Source organism: Ascidia mentula, chromosome 4 (genome assembly GCF_947561715.1).
Source record: "Ascidia mentula chromosome 4, kaAscMent1.1, whole genome shotgun sequence".
NCBI lineage: Eukaryota > Metazoa > Chordata > Ascidiacea > Phlebobranchia > Ascidiidae > Ascidia > Ascidia mentula.
Window position 1 is genome coordinate 6483882 of NC_138569.1, and position 27257 is coordinate 6511138.

At 38.9% G+C, this 27257-nt stretch overlaps 8 protein-coding genes across 8 annotated transcripts; 7 read left to right on the top strand and 1 right to left on the bottom strand.

Annotated features, from left to right (window-relative positions):
* Positions 1–756: 756 nt before the first annotated feature.
* On the bottom strand, positions 757–1866 carry LOC145897920 (uncharacterized). The gene is made up of 4 exons (XM_082986372.1): positions 1615–1866; positions 1400–1544; positions 1150–1256; positions 757–999 (listed from the first exon to the last, which is right to left on the bottom strand). The coding sequence occupies exons 1-4, from the start codon at positions 1864–1866 to the stop codon at positions 757–759; spliced, it is 747 nt and encodes a 248-aa protein (XP_082842498.1).
* Positions 1867–4003: 2137 nt separating this feature from the next.
* On the top strand, positions 4004–5188 carry LOC145897922 (uncharacterized). Its single transcript, XM_082986373.1, has 4 exons — positions 4004–4255; positions 4346–4414; positions 4571–4651; positions 4976–5188. Exons 1-4 carry the CDS (start codon positions 4004–4006, stop codon positions 5186–5188), a joined length of 615 nt encoding a protein of 204 aa, XP_082842499.1.
* Positions 5189–6677: 1489 nt separating this feature from the next.
* On the top strand, positions 6678–8726 carry LOC145897923 (uncharacterized). Its single transcript, XM_082986374.1, has 5 exons — positions 6678–6929; positions 7402–7546; positions 7612–7718; positions 7951–8142; positions 8505–8726. The coding sequence occupies exons 1-5, from the start codon at positions 6678–6680 to the stop codon at positions 8724–8726; spliced, it is 918 nt and encodes a 305-aa protein (XP_082842500.1).
* Positions 8727–9990: 1264 nt separating this feature from the next.
* Positions 9991–11569, top strand: LOC145897924 (uncharacterized). The gene is made up of 5 exons (XM_082986375.1): positions 9991–10242; positions 10701–10848; positions 10919–11025; positions 11088–11282; positions 11477–11569. The coding sequence occupies exons 1-5, from the start codon at positions 9991–9993 to the stop codon at positions 11567–11569; spliced, it is 795 nt and encodes a 264-aa protein (XP_082842501.1).
* A 319-nt stretch (positions 11570–11888) lies between these two features.
* LOC145898894 (uncharacterized) lies at positions 11889–14542 on the top strand. The gene is made up of 4 exons (XM_082987543.1): positions 11889–12950; positions 13499–13643; positions 13708–13814; positions 14047–14542. Exons 1-4 carry the CDS (start codon positions 12699–12701, stop codon positions 14284–14286), a joined length of 744 nt encoding a protein of 247 aa, XP_082843669.1. The 5' UTR covers positions 11889–12698; the 3' UTR covers positions 14287–14542.
* Positions 14543–16089: 1547 nt separating this feature from the next.
* Positions 16090–17434, top strand: LOC145897925 (uncharacterized). Its single transcript, XM_082986377.1, has 4 exons — positions 16090–16341; positions 16811–16958; positions 17026–17132; positions 17195–17434. Exons 1-4 carry the CDS (start codon positions 16090–16092, stop codon positions 17432–17434), a joined length of 747 nt encoding a protein of 248 aa, XP_082842503.1.
* Positions 17435–21929: 4495 nt separating this feature from the next.
* LOC145897926 (uncharacterized) lies at positions 21930–23170 on the top strand. The gene is made up of 4 exons (XM_082986378.1): positions 21930–22196; positions 22287–22431; positions 22487–22593; positions 22922–23170. Exons 1-4 carry the CDS (start codon positions 21945–21947, stop codon positions 23168–23170), a joined length of 753 nt encoding a protein of 250 aa, XP_082842504.1. The 5' UTR covers positions 21930–21944.
* A 1449-nt stretch (positions 23171–24619) lies between these two features.
* Positions 24620–26450, top strand: LOC145899005 (uncharacterized). Its single transcript, XM_082987714.1, has 4 exons — positions 24620–24871; positions 25393–25537; positions 25603–25709; positions 25963–26450. Exons 1-4 carry the CDS (start codon positions 24620–24622, stop codon positions 26200–26202), a joined length of 744 nt encoding a protein of 247 aa, XP_082843840.1. The 3' UTR covers positions 26203–26450.
* The last annotated feature ends 807 nt before the right edge of the window (positions 26451–27257 follow it).

The window sequence follows — 27257 nt, forward strand, 5'->3', positions numbered from 1 at the left end:
TTTGTTGTGCAAGCAGACTGAAATTTGATGGAACGAACGTTTACTTTGCTTGTATCGTCTATTGGCTATTTAAAAATTACTCCGCAAAGTACATACACGTTTCCATGTTTAGAGAGTTTCTAAATACATTGATTCTCCAACCAAAGGACTTTTCATGAAAATCTGTTTGTGTTTATTGGCAGCGATTGCTTGCTGCGAATGGCCACAAGAAAGTCCGGCCAGTATTCGAACCTTTGCAACTTAAGTGCCACTTTTGTCAAAACGTCAGACTGAACACAATGATTTTAATTTAAAATAGACTGATCTTCTGGTATAAAATTAAACGTAGAAACTACTGTATTCTTCCGATGTTTCGTCTGCCAAGCCGGGCAGTATGGCTAACGAAACATTGGAAGAATACAGTACGTTAATTGTATGCCAGAAGATCAGTTTATTTTGAATTGTAACATACCTGGTAGCAATAGTAAAAGCTACAATACACTAATTTTATGTATTCCTTTTGTCAAGACTACAAAATATTGCTTCTACGACGTTATTTTGCCAAATTGTCGACGTTCAACATTGAGACACGAAAACAAAAATGATGGTTATGTGGGCAAGAACCAACATTATACGCGCTCGCTTATGATGCTAAAATTGCATAAAATTGGGATCATATCAATGCATGTCAAGACAAAACAATTTCAACAGAAATAAACACGTTTCGTAGCAATAAGTACAAATAAATCATTTAAGCAATACAGGTAAGGTCAACTATTACTTTAACACATAAGAAAGAAGGAGAGCTCCAGACAACACACAAAGCAAAATCAACACGATCCTTGCTTCAAAATTTATTTTCACCATCATGGGATTTTCTTCAGCGGCATCCTGCCATATGGTACAGTTAACGTTTTTTCGTGGAAATGGAACTTCGGGCACTTTGGCTCCCAGAAACTTGCAAAGAGGATCCCACCCTTCCTTTACACTAAATACCAGCAGTTTGTCTTTTGGCGCATTCTTAATAAATACAAAACAGTGTAATCCCTGTTTCAAATAATATTAGGAAATGTGATAGTAAAGCGCATCTCATATTCATTATTTTATCTGCTAAAATCTTCGCAGTTTAGGATAAACAAAGTATTTATTGACGAATACAAATTCGTGTACCTGCAACACATCTGTGTTATGTTGTCTGTATTTCACCCTGAGAACCGTTTCATTCACTGGTTGCGCACTCCAGTTAAAAGGAAACCATGCACCATACGCAACACTGGCTTAAACATAGATTGTAAAAAACGCTTTTTAAAACAAAACTATGAAATTATTTCCGAAATTATCGAGGATACTCTGGAAAATATTATGAGAACTAATAAAATGTTTTGTGCATTTGCACGTATGAGACAAAGATTCTACTTACTTTCCCGTTTAAATAATTGAGTGACTTTGTATCCGGTTGGAGAGAAAGTTTTGGCAAATCTGAACATCCAGTCTCCGTTAAGTCGGCGAAACTGTCGCATGCAACTCTTCACCCACTCTGATTCTTCACGTATTGCCAAAATAATCTGTAATTATAATATTCCTTTATCATTCTCGTTATATGTCAGCTTACAAAAAGCACGCACATTATACTACCTTTGCCTCTGGAAAAGCTTCATGTATTTCTTTCCAGAAGCAGAATACTGGCCTGCCAACAACTGCATCCACATTCTCGTACATCTTTCTGAATAGTTCAGTACTACCACCAGTGGTTAGAATTTCCATCCATTCCTTGTTATGATAATACTGATGATCCAAGAAGTCATACACACTGTAACCAAGTTCGTTAAGAGCAGCATGCATTGATTTGGTTCCAGTTTTGCTAAAACCTGCCACGATCACTTTCATTTTTTCGATGTTTCTGAGGAATACAATGCTAAGCAATCTGTAGGTATTAAGCGTTGTCGAATTGCATTAAACTTGTTAAAAAAGAAATTCGTTTCATCTGCTGTAAACTTCTTCAGCTCAATCTGTGCAGCTTGTTGCAACCAGACACCTTGCTGGGTTGGCCGAAAAGCTTGCACACTTCGAAGCACATGCGATCAGTGCAGTCGCGTTTGCACTTTGTTGAGCTCAATCATTTAAATATCACTTTCATAAACAATTCTTTTCCTTAATCTCAAGGGAGCTGAAAAAATATTTCGCATCACGAGCAGCAAAACGAAAAGCCCCTCTGCGGTTGCAGCAGTTTTACAGCCGATTGAGCTGGAAAAATTCCAGAAAACGTAAATTTAGTGCATAACACTTAAAAGTTTTTTTTTATACACTGAGTATGGGACGATGTATGAATTATTTCTAGCTTCTTCATACAGAACTTCAACAGATTAAACGTCACAATTGCTTGGGAGTTTCGCTCGCTCAAGGTCGGGACGAAAGGTGTTCATCAAAATTACCGTTAAGTTTACACGCGGGTCATACAAGACTTTCCTAAACTAATTATGCAGTAATCTGTATAAGTGTTATGCACCAAAATTCTCTTTTCTGGTAAATTGGCACGATTGAAAAACTTTGTTACTATTTTCTTATCAGACACGAGCTTTCGCAAATACTCTTCGTCTTGACTGCTGTAAATTTCCAACTGCTGCAACTGCAGAAGGGATTTCCGTTTTGCTGATCGTGACAGTGAAATGCTTTTTCGAGCCCTCTTGCTTGAGGAAATCAACTGTTTATATTTGCTAGCTTTTGCGAATTCTCTTCGCTTTATCAACTGTATATTAACAACTGCTGCAACCGCAGAAACGTTTTTCGACTTATTTGAATATTCGAACCAAGGCGTTTAATCACAAAATAAACAAACAATAGAGTCGTATAAGATAAAATTCCTTACAGCAGCAACCGTAAGCATGTTTGAACTACAAGTAACGCCCTGATTCATTTAGTGTGATAACAAAATGCATTCGAAAGTAACTGAGCAAGATTTCCAAGTTTATAAAATCGGAAAATATTTATATGGTGTTTCGGGTTCAGGAAGGTTTGAAAACCCCTTTGTTCATTTCTAGGCCTCGAGGTTCCGGAGTTTTCGTTTCAGCGCAAAAACGTGAAGTCTGCCTTAATGGAGGAATATGCTAAGGAAAACGTTGTCATGAGGCGGATGGTGTTTGAAACAAAGATAGCGGCTTGCTTGATTGCAATTATTTTACTCACTTTCGCACACTTGATTTTCATCTAACTCACTTGTTGTAAAATCGAAATGCACAAAGAACCTCAATGTCTTGACAATGCTCGTTTAGTGATTACAATTACCACCAGCAGTAGTGCGTTGTGGTAGCTGTTTAACCCGGCTAAGAAGGAAATACACATTTTATAGTCAAAAATGTTTGCCACTAATGGTGGCTATTGCCTTGGTCCATATTTTTTACATCCATCTTTACAACAATATTCTGTAATCTATGTAATCTGTTAAAAATGTGAGAAGACAAAAAAAAATCGGTTTCCAGTGGAAAGGCCGGAGTTATTGTTTGGTCAGCTTAACTGCCCGTCTGACAGCGTTTGCTGACGGCGAAAGAAAAAGTTATTTGTGGAAAGTTACCCAAGCTTTACGGGTGGGGGACATGTGTGCACGAAGCTGCTGACTGCTGAAACCACACAAGCTTGTTTTTCAAGGCGTCCTGATAGAATATGTTTAGCTCTGTTGTAGATTTAGTCGGCTTTGTTTGGCAATTAAAATTAAGTGAGGATTGTTTTACTGCAGATGTGTTTTATTTGGAGCATTGTTATGGTAGAATATCAAACGTATGAATTTTTCAATTTATGAAATAACATTAATCACTGGGAAAGTAATGTTTTCCAGAACCTTAATGTGTCACTGGTAAAAAATGTTGGTATAACGGACGAATTAAATATTTTAACTGTCTAAACTACAATTGTCACTTGATCCATTTCTCGTGTCGTTATAAATGCTATATAATAATAAGGTAGGTGAAAGAACAAAATTAATTAGAATTCCTACTTTTTATAACTCGAAAAAAACTAGGTATATTTAATAATGAAAATAATCGTTGCTGGGGTTTCAAAAACCGGAACAAAGTCTATGAACGCAGCTTTGACGGCGCTTGGATACAGAGTATTCGATTTTTTGGAGCACAGCTACAGGCACAATAAAGAATGGAACGAGATTTTGGACACAGGGGGCAACAAAGAGGTATTTAGGCGACTGTACAGAGATGTTGATGCAGTGTGTGGAATTCCAGCGTATTTCTTTTGGGAGCAAATACAAGAGGCCTTTCCCGAGGCCAAGGTAAAGGAGAGAAAATTAAACACACTTTGTTTTTTGTTCCTTTGCATCTTTTGTTGTTCCGAAAATCTTGCGAACATTTGAAAACTGCAGGTGATTCTTCTTGTGCGTGACGAGGATTCGTGGTACAGAAGCGTTCTGGGTCAAATCCGAGAAATCAATGTGTGGTCGCTTTTCAGAATTGCCCGAGTTTTCACTCCAACGGGACGAATGTATTCTCGCCACGCGTTGAAATCACGTATAGTATTGTCGGGTCGGAAGTTAAAAAAATACAGTAATTTTCGATATTACAGTTGCCGTTACAATGGGTGTGACTAGAACACACGCCTGGAGCACTCTGAGAGTGAACGAACAGCTCTCCGCTTGAAATATAGACAACACAACCTCTATGTTCGTGAGGTAAGCTAACGACCTTGACAATGTGGTCGTGTGTTTTTTAACTAGCGCGTCTAATTCAATTGGACAATTTGGCAAATTATAATTTACATTTTTTGCATTGATTTATTATCTGATATATTATCGAAGAACGTTGTTGGCATTATTTTAGGACAAATTAGTTTCATGAAGACTGAACATACATTAAAACTACGCACGTCACAACCAAATAACCTTGATTTTGATGCTGTTTGTTTCTGGTGTAGTCATATTAGGAGACAGCTAAAAACGTGGATATATAAATTATTTTCCTTTACAATTAATTATGTTCTATATAATTTCACACAGATGGCTCCAAAAGATAAGTTGTTGGTGTTCAAAGTGCAGGAGGGCTGGGAACCACTGTGCAAATTTTTGGACGCCGAAATTCCCGATGAACCGTTTCCTCACAAAAACGTTGGAGGAAACGCATTCAAAGAAACCGCCGAAGCAAATCCGATCATGCGGAACATTCTTAGAGAAATAAGATTTTTCTGTTTCTGTCAGCCTTTGGGGTGTTGATACTATCCATATGCTTATTTAATATGTTTTATTGATATTGCTTGTGAAGTACAGCACCAAAACATTTGTGGTATAGTGGGTGTATTACTTTATGTGACGACTGGTTACAAAAAATTTGTTTGAAAGTTATGTACTCATGAACTTGCAACAGTGATATGCAAAATAAAATGTACTTGGCTAATATCAAAAGTCTCAAATCTCTCGTAAATTTAGTAATATTTTACTTTTCTTTGTAAAAATAGAAAAATTACCAAAGCTTTTTTAAGTATATTTAATTCGGAATGACCGAGTTTTCATTTACATTGTACCCCAAAATTACATGATTATTTGTAATGATGAAACAATGGGTGTCGCAAAACAGATGTGGAAAATCTGAAAACTATTGTATTGCTGTTCCTACGACCCAAAAAGTTTTTCAGTATCACTTATATTTTGTATACGCAACCCGCGTAGATAAGGCGCTGGTTGGATTTGATAAGGAAGTTGTCTTAACGTTGAAACAAGTTTTTTTGAAGACATTGTGTTTTGAAATATTTGCGCGCTTGTTTAAAACCCCGAATTCCAATTTTAGCGCGAATTGCGGAAATTAGCAGCAAACAATGCTCGAGTATTTGTATCGTAGAGCTATTTCACTGTTTTAAATAACATCCGCGCGATGGTGCTAGAGAACTAACTGAAACAAAATTAGGATTGTAGAACTAAAGGACTATTTTAAATAATATCCGTGGGGCTTTCATTTGACCAAAGACCATCGTACAAGCACTTACATTCAAAAACGGTCCCAGGTCCTGAAATTATTTTGCGTATGAGAAAAAAACTGGCAAAATATTAACACAAAGAACACATATTTGTGTGAACTTTGATCCAGTCTGCAATGTCTGGGCCAATGATATTGACACGATAGCTCGCAGTGAAGTAAGGACCTGCGCATTGGGGCGATCCTGTCAATCAAACGATTGCATGAAGCATTACTGCGTTGTCTGATTATATATGGTAGAGATCCCCTACGTATATGTGAAGGTTGCCTGGTGAGTTGTGCGCTTTCGCACCAGTGTACCTTATAGCCACAATATACCCCGTGAAACAGCCGACCTCCTTTAGCTCAGTTAGTAGATCGTAAGGCCTGGTTAACCGAAGGGTCGTGATTTCAAACTTCACCGGGAGGTTCAGGTTTTCTGCAGTTCTAACAAACTAGGTATAAATGATGTATTTTCCTGTCCATTGTGCACTGCTTTTGGTGCAGATTTACTATACGACATACGGAATATGAACATATGCATATTTTCAAACAATAATGCGATGTTAAAACTAATAGGCAGATGTCGCCTTCCAAAACGTTTTATTGGCCGAAGCGCATCGTTGGAAGCCAATTCCATTCTCACTTGCTTGTCAACTTTTTACTTGCGAGCAACTAGTCAATTATTAACGCGGACAACGTTCAATGCTGACCGAATTTCTGCAAGTTAATGTCAGAGCAAGGGCAAGCAATATGAAGATTGTTGTTGCTGGAATGCCCAAAACAGGCACCAAGTCTATGAACGCTGCTTTAACAAAACTTGGATATAATGTGTACGACTTTTTGGAACACGCTTACTGCCATAACAAGGAATGGAAGGAGATATTTGAAACAGGCGGAAGCAATAAACTGTTTCAGAATATGTACAAGGACATAGATGTAGTTGTAGATACCCCGGTGAACTACTTCTGGGAACAAATCCACGAAGCATTTCCCGATGCCAAAGTACGAAAAAGTTAATTTACTAAGATATTACAATAAGTATAGACAACTGGTATTGCAGGCACCATGCGGTAGTAGTCACGTAGGCATGTGTTCAGGCCGATGTGAAATTGTCTCTGTGCTTCAAAGCTAAGGTTTCCGTTATAAGTTGGTAAGATATGTTTGATTGAACTGGAATTATAATATTAACGCATTTCACGAAACGCAGTATTGGCGATCACAGCTACGGTATCTGCATCATTAGGTTGCAGGCTTTTCAGCGCAGGCATTGCAGTCTAGCTGGATCAGTCATCTGAGCCTGATTATCCCAGGATCGTGAGTCCAAACCTCACGGGGACCTTGATATTTCAAACCTCGCTCCGGCTTGTCAGGAAAAATTGGCTGATCCAGCTGGGCTGCGAAGCCTGAAAACCTAATATATGATCGTGATTGTGCAGTGATAAACCGAGACAATATTATGTTTATGTTTGTTCAGATCATTTTGATGACACGAGATGAAGATGCGTGGTACAGGAGCGTCTTACACCAAATACGCGAAATGAACGAATGGTCTCTTTTCCGATTGGCGACCATCATCACACAAACAGGAAGATCATATTACAGCCACATATCGAACGCCCGTAAAACATATAGTTTATGTTTTAGTATTTTGCTTTAAAAACTAACTCGTTCTTATTGGTTGTAGTTTTGGTGGGCTTTTCAATGCCTATAACTTCAGCCTTGAGAGATCTCAAGTCCATTGAAAGAATAATGCGACTCAAATTCCGACAACACAACTGTTACGTTCAACAAGTAAGTGTTACAATAAATATTCACCATGAATTTGCGGCATGCCCACAGCTGTATCTTGGCGCTTATAATTGAACACGAAAAAGTGCCTATAGCCCCAAAGTGGTTTAAAATGAAACGCAAGAATGTATTTGCTTTCCATGTTATGGTCGTGGTGATTTGTTCCCACAATCCCAATAAGTTTCGCTCACCTCGTAATCATTTTACTGAGTCCCCAGTCACTTGTATGTCGCAGAGAGCCCCAAAAGACAAGCTTCTGGTGATGGACATTAAGGACGGTTGGGAACCGCTTTGCAAGTTCCTGGGTGCTAACATACCCGACACTCCATTTCCACACAAGAATATTGGGGGAAAAGCATTCGAGGAGGCAGCAGAAAACCCAGCAATGCTTCAAATAATACGAGAGCTTTATATTGTCTTTGCTTTGGCAACTGTTTTTTTGGCGCTTGGCATATTTTGGTTACTGCTGTGGTAGATTTTAAAATAGCAAAGACTGTGTTACGTTTGATGCAGGAAAGCATGTTTTTCTGCGGCCGAATAATTAAGGTATTCATACAAGTTGTTGTAACTAATAAAACTATGAAATTAATAGTCGGTCATAAATTCGTTACAGAAAGGCCGTATTTTAAAAAGTGCAATTTCTAATAGGTCGTATTTCAAAAAGTGCAGTTTCTGAAAAGTCATAACCTCAACATAGGTGTACCTGCTACGCTTCTTCACACCATCGGAAATGTCGGAAGCAATAAACAACATAAAAGTATTTTGTCTGAAATTTCTATTTCAATGTAGCCTAGTGTTGAGATTGAGCTTGTATGGAAGAAAGTTAAAGAAGGTTTGCAGCAATTCACCTCCATGTCTGAGTCTGCAAATACACGTGAATTGCGTTTGTCAATACATGTTAATCGCAACGAGCAAGTTCTAATCCATGTCGGAAGCAATACTGACAACTGTTTATCACATGTACACCTGCTGTCGCGCAAAGATGAAAATTATCGAGACTTCGATGCCTAAAACCGCCTTAAAATAAAAAAATGTTTTTAACCTCAACGAATATACCACATGTCGCTAATGCATTGCAACAAGCCAAGTTCATACAGGTTAATTGAAAGGAAAATGATAAACTTTTAATTTAAATGCAGAGATCTGTTAACTTTTACTGATATAGGTTAGGTAAGTGCCAACACAGAAATGATTGGATTCGGCCGAATGCAAATACCTCCAGTCAATATTTCACCGAATGACGTGTTAAATTTTCGTATGACCTGTAAAACCGCTTGTTCCACCACAAATCGCAGTATGTATTTTCGCTGTACATTTCGCTGAAACGACATTGTTCCACTTTACTAACTTGTGAACCATATGATTGTGATAGTTGGAATCGCTGCGTTGGCAACTCAACAACGTACGTTTATAGGAGAAATTGTCTTTATGAGATGATCAGACCTCTGGCAAATTTAGAATTCATCAAAACGCATGGCTTCATTTTGGACTATCGGTACTTGTTCCGGTTGAATAAATCTGCGAGTTGGCTGGGAAACGAAGCAGAACATTTTTGTTCTTACTTCGCAGTTGGTATAGGTTTGCGCGTAGACAATGCCAAACTACAGATATTTAGCACAATATGAACGAAAGTTGGCAACGCTCTCTCTCTTGCTCCAACTATTGTGGAAATCTAAAATTTATTCACAGCAATCCAACAAACCTCTAGGACAACCAAATTGTTGTTCATACCAGACCAGACGACACGGTGACATTTCACAATTGTGTAAAAGCAAGCATAACAATGCAAAAGAAACCCCAACTAACGTATTTAAAAATCAGTCTATTACAGTACTGCTTGCAAACTACTTAATCCACGTTCCATGTATGACTTCGATCCATCTTTGATACGTCACAACAAACTGTTTGAGAGCAAGTAGCTCCACCACAGCACAATGCAATTAGAAAACATAGTGTAACATGTACATCTGCAATTTTGCGAAGTTGTCTTGCTTGGAAAGGTATTGACCAGTCAGCCTCTTAGTGCTGCTTGTAGAGCGCACTTTTTATTTTCACCCTTAACGCAACTTTGTGAACCATTGTTCTGCATGACCTACATATGATAGATAAACAACTGAAGTAAGAGATTTAGTCATTGTGCAACAAGCCCTTAAGTACCGGTACTCAACGTGACGCATCAGTTCCTACAGAGTATACCATACGCTCTGATGGTGAAGTTTTTATGTGATCAGCAATATCAAACATACAAATCAGCAATAGATTAGAGAGCTGTAATATGAAGGTTATCGTTGCTGGATTTTGTAAAACGGGTACCAAGTCACTGCACGAAGCGCTAGAAATTCTGGGTTACAGTGTTTTTGATTTTTTTGAAAATTGCTACTACCACGAAAAAGAATGGAAGGAGATTTTAACAACGGGGGGAAGTATTGGTTTGTTCAGAGAAATGTATGAGAATGTGGATGTGGTTGTCGGCACACCGGGTTTCTATTTTTGGAAGGAAATTCACGAAGCATTTCCGGAAGCCAAGGTAATATGGTTCAGTCGTTTATATGCTTTATAGTAAGTTATATATCAAGTTACAAACGGATATACTTCTCTGTGAGCCGCAGACAGATGACAACTGTTTCGACCTAAAAGGTCTTAGCAGTGCAGCTTATGTGACTATCAGACGACTTTGCCGACCAAACGGCCAAGCAAAGATTATACAATCACCGTCATCCTTTGGGCACCAAACTAGGTGCAACCTTACGAAGAAAACAAGGCGGAAACACAACGGCCAAGCAATGCTCAATTACTAGTGCCGTCAGGCCCCGTGTCACAATAATCATATGATAAGCAAAGTGGAGCCAATAATATAAACTGTGTAAGCTGCATACAGTTGACCACTGTTTTGACCTATAAGGTGTCATCACTTGATTATTCTTATGTTCGAATAGTTAACGTAGACTTTGTTTCAATCGATTTCCAATTGCTCAAATGACGCAGATTATATTAACGATACGAGATGACGAGGAGGTATGGGTGAAAAGCTTTATTCGTCAACTAGCCAACGTGGACAACCACCTTCTATACACGGTAGCAAAAGTCATTACCCCTACTGGACGCAAGATAGCTGGTGTAATCCGAAAAGCTCGTGAGATGCATGTGCTATATAAAGTGAGACATACCATGGCTTATGTACGACACAGACTTTTTTGATACAGATCGTGCCCAGTTCGGTGTTGAGATCCCACACAACTGGAGCAAGCACCCGATCAACGAAACTGTCCTCAAACTAAAATTCAGGCAACACAACGCGGATGTATTGAACGTAAGTGTTTTTGGTGTTTTTGTGAAAAAAAACAAACACTTAACTGATAACGTTTCCTGTAGAATGCGCCCAAGGACAAACTTTTGGTGTTTCGGGTTCAAGAAGGTTGGGAACCCCTTTGTTCGTTTCTCGGCGTCGAGGTGCCCGACGTTCCGTTTCCGCGCAAAAACGTAAAGTCTGCCTTGATGGAGGAATATGCTAAGGAAAACGTTGTCATGAGGCGGATGGTGTTTGAAACAAAGATCGCGGCTTGCTTGATTGCAATTATTTTACTCACTTTCGCAAACTTGAATTTCATGTAACTTACTTGTTTCAAAATCGAAATGCATAAAGAACCTCTTTATCTAAAAAATGCTCGTTTAGTGATTACAATTTCCACCAGCAGTAGTGCGTTATGGTAGCTGTTGTAACCTGACTAAAAAGGATATAAACAGTTTATAGCCAACAATGTTTGCCACTAATGGTGGCTATTGCGTTGGTCCATGTTTTTTACATCATCTTTACCACAATGTTCTGTAATCTGTATTATCTGTTAAAAATGTAAGAAGACAAAAAAGTCGGTTTTCAGTGGAAAGGCCGAAGGTATTGTTTGGTAAGCTAACTGTCCGCCTGACAGCGTTTGCTGACGACGAAAGAAAACGTTATGTGTGGTTGGCAAAACTTACCCAAGCGTTTCACCGAAAAACATGTTTGCACGAAGCTGCTGACTGCTGAAACCAGACAAGATTGCTTTTCAAGGCGTCCTGACAGAATATGTTTAGCTCTGTTGTAGATTTAGTCGGCTTTGTTTGGAAATTGAAAATAAGTGAGAATTGTTTTACCCCAGATGTGTTTTATTTGGAGCATTGTTATGCTGGTAGAATGTCAAACGTATGAATTTTTCAATTTATGAAATAAGATTAATCACTGAATTTTTCTTAACGTGTCATTGGTAAAAAATGTTGGTATAACGGACGAATTAAATATTTTACTTGATTCAATTCTCGTGTTATATCAGTTAAGTGGACTTCGAAGTCTACTTTATACCAAAAGTACTAAGGGTCGCAACAGCTAAAACACGGCGGGACGTAAAGCAATAGAAAGCATTAATCACGGGCGATCACATCTATCGTATCGAGTTCACTACGTTTACAGGCTTTGCAGCCCTGGCATTGCATTCTAGATGGATTAGCCACTTTTTCCGGAGAAGTCGGAGCGAGATCTGTAAAATCAAGCTCATGACCCTTGGCTAACCAGACCCAATACGCTCTATCAACTGAGCTGCAGAAAAAGTTGCTGATCTCTGTATACAGCAATGCCTGGACCTCGAAGCCTGAAAACCTAGTGGCGGTTTATTTTAATAAAGTTTCCTGCAATTATAATAAATCAGGTGTAAATGGTCACGAGAGCCGAGGGTATAAATGGTGTGGAATAACTTCATTTTCCTTTCCATCATACACTGATTTTGGCGGATATACAATGCCCTAACAGTTTTTTTTGTTATTGTTTGCTACGAGATTCGGAATATAAACATATAAATATTATCAAACAATAACAAGGTATTGTTGAAACTAATAGGCTGATTTCGCCTTTCGAGGCATTTTGTTGGCTGCAACGCATCGTGAAAGCCAATTCCATTCTAATTAATTTGAAAACTTTTTTACTTGCGAGCAACTAGAGCAAGGGCAGACAATATGAAGATTATTGTTGCTGGAATGCCTAAAACAGGCACCAAGTCCATGAACGCAGCTTTAACAAAACTTGGATATAATGTGTACGGCTTTTTGGAACACGCTTACTGCCATAACAAGGAATGGAAGGAGATATTTGAAACAGGCGGAAACAATAAACTGTTTCAGAATATGTACAAGGATATAGATGTTGTTACAGATACCCCGGTGTACTACTTCTGGGAACTAATCCACGAAGCATTTCCCGATGCCAAAGTACGAAAAATTAAAATTAGTAACATATTACAATGAGTATAGCCAACTGATATTGCAGGCACCATGTGGTAGTAGTCACATAGGCATGTCTTCAGGCCGATGTAAAATTGTCTCTGTGCTTCAAAGCTAAGGTTTCCTTTTTATGTTGATAAAATATGTATTTGATTGAACCGGAATTAGAATATCAACTCATTTTTTTTCACGAAACGCAGAAATACTTCATGCAATCGCTTGATTGACAGGATGACCCCACTGCGCAAGTCCTTTAATAAGCGATCACAGCATTCGTATCTGGATAATTAGGTTTACAGGCTTCACAGCCCAGGCATTGTAGTCTAGCTGGATCAGCCACTTTTTTTTGATAAGTCGGATCAAGCTTTGAAAAATCAAGCCCCGGTAAGGTTTGAAGACACGACCCTGCTGGGCTAACTAGGCCCAGTTGGCTGATCCAGACTGCAATGCCTGGGTTGCGAATCCTAAAAACCTATTTCACGAAATATGATTTTGCAGCAATTAACCCAGACAATATGATCATTACATTTGTTCAGATCATTTTGATGACACGAGATGAAGATACTTGGTACAAGAGCGCCTTACACCAATTACGCGAAATGAACGAATGGTCTCTTTTCCGATTGGCGACCATCATCACACCAACAGGAAGATCGTATCACAGTCACATGTCGAAAGCCCGTAAAATATATTGTTTATGCTTCGGTACTTTGCTTCGAAACTAACTGGTACTTATTGGTTGTAGTTTTGATGGGCTTTTCATCACCTATAACTTCAGCCTTGATTGACATCAAGCCCGTTGAAAGAATATCGCGACTAAAGTTTCGACAACACAACTGTTACGTTCAACAAGTAAGTGTCCCAATGAATATTTTCCACGAATGATAGTCCTAAAAGTATCCCGTTTACTGTGTTATTGTAAACAGCAATTAATAGCTGACATTTACCTTCAATGCTCAAAAGAGGTTTAAATTGAAACCATGTTTTCCATGTCATAGTCGTGGTGATTTGTGCCCACATTCCCAATGAGTTTTGTTGACATTATAATGGTTTAATTGAGTCCCCAGTCACTTGTATGTCGCAGAGAGCCCCAAAAGACAAGCTTCTGGTGATGGACATTAAGGACGGTTGGGAACCGCTTTGCAAGTTCCTGGGTGCTAACATACCCGACACTCCATTTCCACACAAGAATATTGGGGGAAAAGCATTCGAGGAGGCAGCAGAAAACCCAGCAATGCTTCAAATAATACGAGAGCTTTATATTGTCTTTGCTTTGGCAACTGTTTTTTTGGCGCTTGGCATATTTTGGTTACTGCTGTGGTAGATTTTAAAATAGCAAAGACTGTGTTACGTTTGATGCAGGAAAGCATGTTTTTCTGCGGCCGAATAATTAAGGTATTCATACAAGTTGTTGTAACTAATAAAACTATAAAATTAATAGTCGGTCATAAATTCATTACAGAAAGGCCGTATTTTAAAAAGTGCAATTTCTAATAGGTCGTATTTCAAAAAGTGCAGTTTCTGAAAAGTCATAACCTCAACATAGGTGTACCTGCTACGCTTCTTCACACCATCGGAAATGTCGGAAGCAATAAACAACATAAAAGTATTTTGTCTGAAATTTCTATTTCAATGTAGCCTAGTATTTAGATTTGAGCTTGTATGGAAGAAAGTTAAAGAAGGTTTGCAGCAATTCAACGCCATGTCTCAGTCTGCAAATAAACGTGAATTGCGTTTGTCAATACACGTTAATCGCAACAAACAAGTTTTAATCCATGTCGGAAGCAATACTGACAACTGTTTATCACATGTACACCTGCTGTTGCGCAAAGATGAAAATTAACGAGACTTCGATGCCTAAAACCGCCTTAAAATAAAAAAATGTTTTTAACCTCAACGAATATACCACATGTCGCTAATGCGTTGCAACAAGCCAAGTTCATACTGGTTAATTGAAAGGAAAATGATAAACTTTTAATTTAAATGCAGAGATCTGTTAACTTTTACTGATATAGGTTAGGTAAGTGCCAACACAGAAATGATTGGATTCGGCCGAATGCAAATACCTCCAGTCAATATTTCACCGAATGACGTGGTAAATTTTCGTATGACCTGTAAAACCGCTTGTTCCACCACAAATCGCAGTATGTATTTTCGCTGTACATTTCGCTGAAACGACATTGTTCCACTTTACTAACTTGTGAACCATATGATTATGATAGTTGGAATCGCTGCGTTGGCAACTTAACAACGTATACGTTTATAGGAGAAATTGTCTTTATGAGATGATCAGACCTCTGGCAAATTTACAATTCATCAAAACGCATGGCTTCATTTTCGACTACCGGTACTTGTTCCGGTTGAATAAATCTACGATTTGGCTGGAAAACGAAGCAGAACTGTTTTGTTCTTACTTCGCAGTTGGTATAGGTTTGCGCGTAGACAATGCCAAACTACAGATATTTAGCACAATATGAACGAAAGTTGGCAACGCTCTCTCTCTTGCTCCAACTATTGGGGAAATCTAAAATTTATTCACAGCAATCCAACAAACCTCTAGGACAACCAAATTGTTGTTCATACCAGACCAGACGACACGGTGACATTTCACAATTGTGTAAAAGCAAGCATAACAATGCAAAAGAAACCCCAACTAACGTATTTAAAAATCAGTCCATTACAGTACTGCTTGCAAACTAATTAAACCACGTTCCATGTATGACTTCGATCCATCTTTGATACGTCACAACAAACTGTTTGAGAGCAAGTAGCTCCACCACAGCACAATGCAATTAAAAAACATAGTTTAACATGTACATCTGCAATTTTGCGAAGTTGTCTTGCTTGGAAAGGTATTGACCAGTCAGCCTCTTAGTGCTGCTTGTAGAGCGCACTTTTTATTTTCACCCTTAACGCAACTTTGTGAACCATTGTTTTGCATGACCTACATATGATAGATAAACAACTGAAGTAAGAGATTTAGTCATGGTGCAACAAGCCCTTAAGTACCGATACTCAACGTGACGCATCAGTTCCTACTGAGTATACCATACGCTCTGATGGTGAAGTTTTTATGTGATCAGCAATATCAAACATACAAATCAGCAATAGATTAGAGAACTGTAATATGAAGGTTATCGTGGCTGGATTTTGTAAAACGGGTACCAAGTCACTGCACGAAGCGCTAGAAATTCTGGGTTACAGTGTTTTTGATTTTTTTGAAAATTGCTACTACCACGAAAAAGAATGGAAGGAGATTTTAACAACGGGGGGAAGTATTGGTTTGTTCAGAGAAATGTATGAGAATGTGGATGTGGTTGTCGACACACCGGGTTTCTATTTTTGGAAGGAAATTCACGAAGCATTTCCGGAAGCCAAGGTAATATAGTTCAGTCGTTTATATGCTTTATAGTAAGTTATGTATCAAGTTACAAACGAATATACTTCTCTGTGAGCTGCAGACAGTTGGCCACTGTTTCGACCTAAAAGGTCTTAGCAGTGCAGCTGGTGTGACTATCAAACGATTTTGCCGACCAAACAGCCAAGCAAAGACTTCCACTTTGTGGCGACTATGCAATCACCGTCATCTTTGGGCACCAAACTAGGTGCAACCCTACGAAGAAAACAAGGCGGAAACACAACGGCCAAGCAATGCTCAATTAATAGTGCCTCCCCCGTGTCACAATAATCATATGATCAGCAAAGTGGAGCCAATAATATGAATTTTGTAAGCTGCATACAGTTGACCACTGTTTTGACCTATAAGGTGTCATCACTTGATTATTCTTATGTTCGAATAGTTAACGTAGAATTTATTTCAATCGATTTCGATTGCTCAAATGACGCAGATTATATTAACGATACGAGATGACGAGGAGGTATGGGTGAAAAGCTTTATTCGTCAACTAACCAACGTGGACAACCACCTTCTATACACTGTGGCAAAAGTCATTACCCCTACTGGACGCAAGATAGCTGGAGTAATCCGAAAAGCTCGTGAGATGCATGTGCTATAAAGTGAGACATACCATGGCTTATGTACGACACAGATTTTTTGATACAGATCGTGCCCAGTTCGGTGTTGAGATCCCACACAACTGGAGCAAGCACCCGATCAACGAAACTGTCCTCAAACTAAAATTCAGGCAACACAACGCGGATGTATTGAACGTAAGTGTTTTTGGTGTTTTTGTGAAAAAAAACAAACACTTAACTGATAACGTTTCCTGTAGAATGCGCCCAAGGACAAACTTTTGGTGTTTCGGGTTCAAGAAGGTTGGGAACCCCTTTGTTCGTTTCTCGGCGTCGAGGTGCCCGACGTTCCGTTTCCGCGCAAAAACGTAAAGTCTGCCTTGATGGAGGAATATGCTAAGGAAAACGTTGTCATGAGGCGGATGGTGTTTGAAACAAAGATCGCGGCTTGCTTGATTGCAATTATTTTACTCACTTTCGCACACTTGAATTTCATGTAACTTACTTGTTTCAAAGTCGAAATGCACAAAGAACCTCTTTATCTTAGAAATGCTCGATCCGTGATTACAATTTCCACCAGCAGGAGTGCGTTATGGTAGCTGTTCTAACCCGGCTAAGAAGGAAATAAACATTTTATAGCCAACAATGTTTGTCAATAATGGTGGCTGTTGACGTAGTTATTAATTATCGCAATACAACTGCTTAAAGTTTAATGCTGAAAACAATATTTTGCTCGTGAATGTGATATATTATTTCCTAAAATCTCTTGGAAAAACAGGAGTACAAAATCTGTAATTGCTGCACTATTATTCATTCTCGTTCGACGATTTATCCTACATTTTACAGGATGCAAAAAAATGACGTACATTCAGCACATAAAAATTTTGCATGACTGTTGGTCGCAAAAGGGGGATTATGTTTATAGGAAAGTGGGACCTGAAACAGCCCTGTTTACATGGACGTCTAAAGCGGGTTCGCGGCACGCTTCTTACCCGCTTCCCGCCATTATCAGAAAAGCGTTACGCATCACAGCCCAAGCTAGTTCGGAAGCGGTTTCGGCGAACTAGCTTAATAGGGGTGGGTTCGGAAGCTAGTTCGCCCAACTAGCTTCTTTTCGCGAACCAGCTGTTCGGAAAATTTGGAGGCAAAATCAAGTTAGGTTAGGTTTGCTTGTTGATGTTTATCGAAGATATTCTTTTTGAGGTTTTAATTTGTGTGCTTGGTATTAATATTTATTTCATAAAAAATGACAAAAATATTGCGAAAAAGTCCAGTAATTTGGACCAACGAAGCAATACACCAGTTGTTAAAAAGTGTTGAAGAAAGAAAAGTCCTGACTCCCACACTTCTTCACACAAACACCCAAAGCATTCTTTACTTAATCTGAAATGGGTCAACCACTGGGAATCATTGAAACCGGGAACTATAACATTCCACCATTGTCCTGACCTAAAACAAACGAAAAAAGCATAAAGCCTGGCCCATAAATACCACCAATATCTCACCTCTGTAATCGCCACGGCCGTCCAAGTCTTCGATTGTGAGAAAGCAACGCATTGACATGTGACAGCAGCATAGCCTTTCTTCGTTTGCACCGTTTTTGGTAATTATGAAGTAAAAGTAGAGCCCTAACTTCCAATAAACTATCTGTTGCCGCCATATCCATTTTGCGAGAACCGAATTTCGCGCGCTCATGTAAATTGAGACCCGAAGCTTGCTCGTTATGGTCTGTTAGTTCTTCACGGCTCGATGCCGCAAGCTCGTTCGCAAACCATTTCATGTAAACAGGGGCTCCTGTTTACATGGCCAAGTCGACTTGAGCATCAAGTCGACTCGTAAGCGGGTCACGTGATTTTCAAATTCGACGCGCGAAAACGACGAATTTACATGGGGCTTTTAAGTCAGCTTAAGTTAAGCTGTCTCGGGCTGACAGGCTGTAAATTCAGACTCTGCAATAAACAAATCGTCAATATTTCTGATCTAAGCATGCAGAGAAAAGTTATTGGAAGTTAGTTTACCCCTTTAAAGGCTTTCTGCAAATTGGTCCTTGATTATAATGTGAGTTTACTTTGCCAGATATATAATAGATGATTTAACCAGAAAGCCTGCTTTAACCCATATTTTTTTAATTTCTGATCAAACTAAAAGGCTGAATTTTCATGGAATGCTTCACAACAACACCATGGTAAGAGTATTCAAGTGAAAATTGTATGTTTAGTTGAATTAATTGTCTCTATCCTTCTTCACAGGATCCTTTTCAGAAGCTGTCTAATCCCATGTACAATTGAGTGTCAGAAAAGGCTGGATGGAATGTTTCATAGCAGCCCAATGTTGAATAATTTGAAACAAATATACAGAAGATGTGATAGTTACATAACACAAACTTGTGTCATGGTGTTCCTGTCATAATTGTGTTTTTTTTTGACAAACAGAGATTTACATAAGCCTGCTTTTGTTTTTTATGGTTGATTATTGTTCACATAATCCTTTCTTAAATAACATGCAGTAAAAATAAATAAACAACCAGTTTGCATTGACTTGTTCTATTATAGCACTTCCAGCAGCAAGTGAAAATAGTTAACACGCAAGTGTATGGCTGTGCCATGCCAAATAATAGTTTCAGTTACTAAAAATTGTTCTGTTTGTGATGGAAAATGTACATGTAGCATCAATAGGGACACGAGTCTCATATTTACGGATACATCATTCTTCTTTCAAGCAAATGTCAGCAACCCTGCAAAGCATTTGTTTCCTTACTACTGTCATTTCGGCGAAATATTTTTTTGTTTCAACGAAATATATTTCACGCATGAATGAACACCACTTCAAGGGATTCATCAAAAACAAAGCACAACTACATACCCAAATTAGAACACATTGACTAACGAAAAACATCAAATGTAACTTTAACATACCTATGCTATAGAATCTGACAATATTCGTTCACATAAGATATACTTTAAGGTCACAAAACTTGTAAATTTGATGCGATCATGTATCAGGCAGATAGTGGTGTAGTCGCTTGATATAGTGAACATTTGAAACCTTTCCGGGACATAGGATTTTTTTAAATTTTGCACAGGGCTTGCCTGGAGCCTGCTGATGAACGTGGTATAAGTTAAAATACCAACTCATTTCAAATTTCCCAGCGAAATGGATTTAACCGCAGGTCAACGACTGTGACGACATAGAGCCCATTGCCCGCGTACAGTTTGGCGACAAGGTCTCTTGTATAGGCGAACATTTGAAACCTTTCCGGGACATCGGATTTTTTTAAATTTTGCACGGGGCTTGCCTGAGGCCTGCTGATGAACGTGGTATAAGTTAAAATACCAACTCATTTCAAATTTCCCAGCGAAATGAACTTAATTGCAGGTCACCGCCTGTGACGGCATAGAGCCCATTGCCCGCGTACAGCTTGGCGACAAGGTCTCTTGTGTAAGCGAACATTTGAAACCTTTCCGGGACATAGAATTTTTTTTAATATTTCACAGGGCTTGCCTGGAGCCTGCTGATGAACGTGGTATAAGTTAAAATACCAACCCATTTCAAATTTCCCAGCGAAATGGATTTAACCGCAGGTCAACGACTGTGACGACATAGAGCCTATTGCCCGCGTACAGTTTGGCGACAAGGTCTCTTGTATAGGCGAACATTTGAAACCTTTCCGGGACATCGGATTTTTTTAAATTTTGCACAGGGCTTGCCTGGAGCCTGCTGATGAACGTGGTATAAGTTAAAATACCAACTCATTTCAAATTTCCCAGCGAAATGAACTTAACTGCAGGTCACCGCCTATGACGGCAAAGAGCCCATTGCCAGCGTACAGCTTGGCGACAAGGTCTCTTGTATAAGCGAACATTTGAAACCTTTCCGGGTCATAGGATTTTTTAAATTTTGCGCAGGGCTTGCCTGGAGCCTGCTGATGAACGTGGTATAAGTTAAAATACCAACTCATTTCAAATTTCCCAGCGAAATGGATTTAACCGCAGGTCAACGACTGTGACGACATAGGGCCCATTGCCCGCGTACAGTTCGTCGACAAGGTCTCTTGTATAGGCGAACATTTGAAACCTTTCCGGGACATAGGATTTTTTAAAAATTTGCGCAGGGCTTGCCTGGAGCATGCAGGTGGACTTGGTATAAGTTGAAATACCCACCGTCTCCATAATTCCCAGCGAAACGGCCTCAACCCCAGGTCGTTGTGTGTAACGGCATTGGGGCTGTTTGTGAGCGTAATGGCGGCGGAGACATCTGGACATATAGGCGAAAATTCAAACACTTTCCGGGCCATAGAATTTCGTAAAATTTTGCACAGGGCTTGCCTAGAGGTTGCAGGTGAACGTGATACAAGTGAAAATTCCAACCGGCTTCAAAATTTCCAGGGAAATGGACTTAACCGCAGTTTTTTGGTGGGTGACTGCATGGAGGCGGTTTGTTGTGAGATGCAATAAATTAGCCTATTTTGTATCAGTATTCCGGTATTGGTATAAATCCACTACACCACGTCAAGGTTCCGGCAATCGTAGTGGTTTTATTTTGCAGATAAAACTACATTTGGATGCAATCACATCGGCGAGTCAGCTTCGAAGCTGTCTCAAACCGTCATGTAAACGGGGTTAGTGTTTGCTTACGAAGAAAGAATATTGCTGGTGGGCAAAAGTTACCCAAGCGTTACGACTGCAAACATGTTTGCACGAAGCTGCTCTGTTGAAACCAGACAAGCTTGTTTTTCAAGGCTTCCTGACAGAATATGTTTAGCTCCGTTGTAGATTTAGTCGGCTTTGTTTGGCATGAAAATAAGTGAGGATTGTTTTACCACATATGTGTTTCATTTGGTGCATTTTGTTATGCTGGTAGAATATCAAACGTATGAATTTTTGAATTAATGAAATAAGATTAATTACTCGTATCGTTATAAATGCTACATAATAATAAGGTAGGTGAAAGAACAAAATAAATTAGAATTCCTACTTTTTATAACTCGAAGAAAACTAGGTATATTTAATTATGAAAATAATCGTTGCTGGGGTTTCAAAAACCGGAACAAAGTCTATAAACGCAGCTTTGACTGCGCTTGGATACAGAGTATTCGATTTTTTGGAGCACAGTTACTGGCACAATAAAGAATGGAACGAGATTTTGGATACAGGGGGCAACAAAGAGCTATTTAGGCGAATGTACAGAGATGTTGATGCAGTGTGTGGAATTCCAGCGTATTTCTTTTGGGAGCAAATACAAGAGGCCTTTCCCGACGCCAAGGTAAAGGAGAGAAAGTTAAACACACTTTGAGTTTTGTTCCTTTGCATCTTTTGTTGTTCCGAAAATCTTGCGAACATTTGAAAACTGCAGGTGATTCTTCTTGTGCGTGACGAGGATTCGTGGTTCAAAAGCGTTCTGGGTCAAATCCGAGAAATCAATGTGTGGTCGCTTTTCAGAATTGCCCGAGTTTTCACTCCAACGGGACGAATGTATTCTCGCCACGCGTTGAAATCACGTATAGTATTGTCGGGTCGGAAGTTAAAAAAATACAGTAATTTTCGATATTACAGTTGCCGTTACAATGGGTGTGACTAGAACACATGCCTGGAGCACTCTGAGAGTGAACGAAACAGCTCTCCGCTTGAAATATAGACAACACAACCTCTATGTTCGTGAGGTGAGCTAACGACCTTGACAATGTGGTCGTGTTTTTTTGATCTAGTGCGTCTAATTCAATTAAGCAATTTGGCAAATTATAATTTACATTTTTTGTATTGATTTATTATCTGATATATTATTGAAGTACGTTGTCGGCATTATTTTAGTACAAATTAGTTTCATGTAGACTGAACATACATTAAAACTACGCACGTCACAAACAAATAACCTTGATTTTGATGCTGTTTGTTTCTGGTGTAGTCATATTAGGAGACAGCTATATGAACGTGGATATGTATGAATCATTTTCCTTTACAATTAATTATGTTCTATATAATTTCACACAGATGGCTCCAAAAGATAAGTTGTTGGTGTTCAAAGTGCAGGAGGGCTGGGAACCACTGTGCGAATTTTTGGACGCCGAAATTCCCGAAGAACCGTTTCCTCACAAAAACGTTGGAGGAAAGGCATTCAAAGAAGCCGCAGAAGCAAATCCGATCATGCGGAACATTCTTAGAGAAATGAAGATTTTTCTGTTTCTGTCAGCCTTTGGGGTGTTGATACTATCCATATGCTTATTTAATATGTTTTATTGATATTACTTGTGAAGTACAGCACCAAAAAATTTGTGGTATAGTGGGTGTATGACTATGTGTAATGACTGGTTACAGAATAGTTGTTTAAAAGTTATGTACTCATGAATTAGCAACAGTGATGTGCAAAATAAAATACATATAGCTAATAATAAAAATCTCAAATCTCTCGCAAATTTTATCATATTTTACTTTTCCTTTCAAAAATAGAAAAATACCAGATCCTTTTTAAGTATATTTAAATCGGAATAACCGAGTTTTCATTTACATTGTACCCCAACATTACATGATTATTTGTAATAATGAAACAATGTGTGTCGCAAAACATATACGGAAAATCTAAAAACTATTGTATTGCTGTTCCTACGACCCAAAAAGTTTTTCAGTATTGCCTATATTTGGTATACGAAACCCGCGTAGATATGGCGCTGGTTGGATTTGATAAGGAAGTTGTCTTAACGTTGAAACAAGTTTGAAGACATTGTGTTTTGAAATATTTGCGTGCTTGTTTAAAATCCCTAATTACAATTTTAGCGCGAATTGCGGAAATTAGCAGCAAACAATACTCTAGTATTTGTATCGTAGAGCTATTTCACTGTTTTAGATAACATCCGCGTGATGGTGCTAGAAAACTAACTTAAACAAAATTAGGATTGTAGAACTAAAGGACTATTTTAAATTATATCCGTGGGGCTTTCATTTGACCAAAGACCATCGTACAAGCACTTACATTCAAAAACGGTCCCAGGTCCTGAAATTATTTTGCGTATGAGAAAAAAACTGGCAAAATATTAACACAAAGAACACATATTTGTGTGAGCTTTGATCCAGTCTGCAATGTCTGGGCCAATGATATTGACACGATAGCTCGCAGTGAAGTAAGGACCTGCGCATAGGGGCGATCCTGTCAATCAAACGATTGCATGAAACATTACTGCGTTGTCTGATTATATATGGTAGAGATCCCCTACGTATATGTGAAGGTTGCCTGGTGAGTTGTGCGCTTTCGCACCAGTGTACCTTATAGCCACAATATACCCCGTGAAACAGCCGACCTCCTTTAGCTCAGTTAGTAGATCGTAAGGCCTGGTTAACCGAAGGGTCGTGATTTCAAACTTCACCGGGAGGTTCAGGTTTTCTGCAGTTCTAACAAACTAGGTATAAATGATGTATTTTCCTGTCCATTGTGCACTGCTTTTGGTGCAGATTTACTATACGACATACGGAATTTGAACATATGCATATTTTCAAACAATAATGCGATGTTAAAACTAATAGGCAGATGTCGCCTTCCAAAACGTTTTATTGGCCGAAGCACATCGTTGGAAGCCAATTCCATTCTCACTTGCTTGTCAACTTTTTACTTGCGAGCGACTAGTCAATTATTAACGCGGACAACGTTCAATGCTGACCGAATTTCTGCAAGTTAACGTTAGAGCAAGGGCAGACAATATGAAGATTATTGTTGCTGGAATGCCTAAAACAGGCACCAAGTCTATGAACGCAGCTTTAACAAAACTTGGATATAATGTGTACGACTTTTTGGAACACGCTTACTGCCATAACAAGGAATGGGAGGAGATATTAGAAACGGGCGGAAGCAACAAATTGTTTCAGAATATGTACAAGGATATAGATGTAGTCGTAGATGGCCCGGCGAACTACTTCTGGGAACAAATCCACGAAGCATTTCCCGATGCCAAAGTACGAAAAAATAAAATTAGTAACATATTACAATAGGCATAGACAACTGATATTGCAGACAACTTGCGCTAGCAGTCACGTGTAGGCATGTCTTCAGGCCGATGTAAAATTGTCTCTGTGTTTCGAAGCTAAAGTTTCTATTTTATGTTGATAAGATATGTATTTGATTGAACCGGAATTAGAATATCAACTTATTTTTTTCACGAAACGCAGAAATATTTCATGCAATCGCATGATTGACAGGATCGCCCCCACTGCGCAAGTTAACTAGGCGATCACAGCATTCGTATCTGGATAATTATGTTTACAGGCTTCGCAGCATTGTAGTGTAGCTGGATCAGCCACTTTTTTCTGATAATTTGGAGCGAGCTTTGAAACATCAAGCCCCGGTGAGGTTTGAACTCACGAGTGGCTGATCCAGCTGGACTGCAAGGCCTTGGTTGCGAATCCTGAAAACCTATTTCACGTAATATGATTTTGCAGCAATTAACCCAGGCAATATGATATTTATATTTGTTCAGATCATTTTGATGACACGAGATGAAGATGCGTGGTACAAGAGCGCGTTACTCCAATTACGCGAAATGAACGAATGGTCTCTTTTCCGATTGGCGACCATCATTACGCCAACAGGAAGATCCTATCACAGTCACATGTCGAAAGCCCGTAAAATATATTGTTTATACTTCGGTATTTTGCTGCAAAAACTAACTGGTACTTTTTGGTTGTAGTTTTGATGGGCTTTTCAGTACCTATAACTTCAGCCTTAATTGACATCAAGCCCATTGAAAGAATATCTCGACTCAAGTTTCGACAACACAATTATTACGTTCAACAAGTAAGTGTCCCAATGAATATTTTTCACGAATGAAAGTCTTAAAAGTATTCTGCTTAGTGTATAAGTCTTAAACAGCAAATAATAACAGACATTTACCTTCAATGCTCAAAAGAGGTTTAAAGTGAAACGCAAGAATGTATTTGCTTACCATGTTTTTCATGTTATGGTCGTGGTGATTTGTGCGCACAATCCCAATGAGTTTCATTAACATCTTAATGGTTTAATTGAGTCCCCGGTCACTTGTATGTCGCAGAGAGCCCCAAAAGACAAACTTCTGGTGATGGACGTTAAGGACGGTTGGGAGCCGCTTTGCAAGTTTTTGGGTGCCAAAGTGCCCGACACTCCATTTCCACACAAGAATATTGGGGGAAAAGCATTCGAGGAGGCTGCAGAAAACCCAGCAATGCTTCAAATGATACGAGAGCTTTATATGGTCTTTGCTTTGGCAACTGTACTTTTATCGCTTGGCATCTTTTGGTCACTGCTGTGGTAGATTTTAAAATAGCAAAGACTATGTTATGTTTGATGGAGAAAAGCATGTTTTTGTGTGACCGAAGAATTAACATACTAATACAAGTTGTTGTAACTCATAAAACTTTGAAATTAATAGTCGGTCGTAATTTCATCACAAAAAGGTCGTATTTCAAAAAGTGCAGTTTGTAAAAGTTTGTAATTTCAATATAAGTTGCAATCTGTACCTGCTACGCTCGCTCACACCATCGGATATGTCGGAAGCAATAAACAACATAAAAGTATTTTGTCTGAAATTTCTATTTCAATGTGGCTTAGTGTTAAGACTGAGCTTGTATGGAAGAAAGTTAAACAAGGTTTGCAGCAATTCATCCTCATGTCTGAGTCTGCAAATAAACGTGTATTGCGTTTGTCAATACATGTTAATCGCAACAAACAAGTTCTAATCCATGTCGGAAGCAATACTGACAACTGTTTATCACATATACACCTGCTGTTGCGCAAAGATGAAAATTATTGAGACTTCGATGCCTAAAACCGCCTCAAAATAAAAAAATGGGGTGTTCGACTTTCTTAAGCACACTTACTTTCACAATAAGGAGTGAAAAAAAAATGTTTGAAACGGGCAGAAGCGTCAAGTAATTGTTTTGAGGAGTGTATCAAAATGTTAACAAAATCATATGCGTAATAATAATTTGATGATGGCACACGTACGGTTTACATGCACGCAGCTACAAAAACAGTTCCACGATTAATCCATCCACCAATAATTTGTTTTTCCGCTTCCACTGATACATTTCTATGGAGTTGCACCTAACCTGTTTCATACATTCGTTATCAAAAATATGCCAAACCCGTGAAGCCAGTGCGTAAAATTTCTACCAGCCTTAAAACCGCTCCTTACAATGAAATGAAGGTTGAGGGCAGCTGATTTAGGCAACAACACCAAAACGGATAGAAACATGCGCCCGATGTTTCGTTTCCTCATAAAGATAAGGGGGAAGCAAGTGCAGAAAATCCAATTACGCAGAAAGCGATTCGGGAGTTACACATGTAGTTTTTGAGTATATTTTGTCA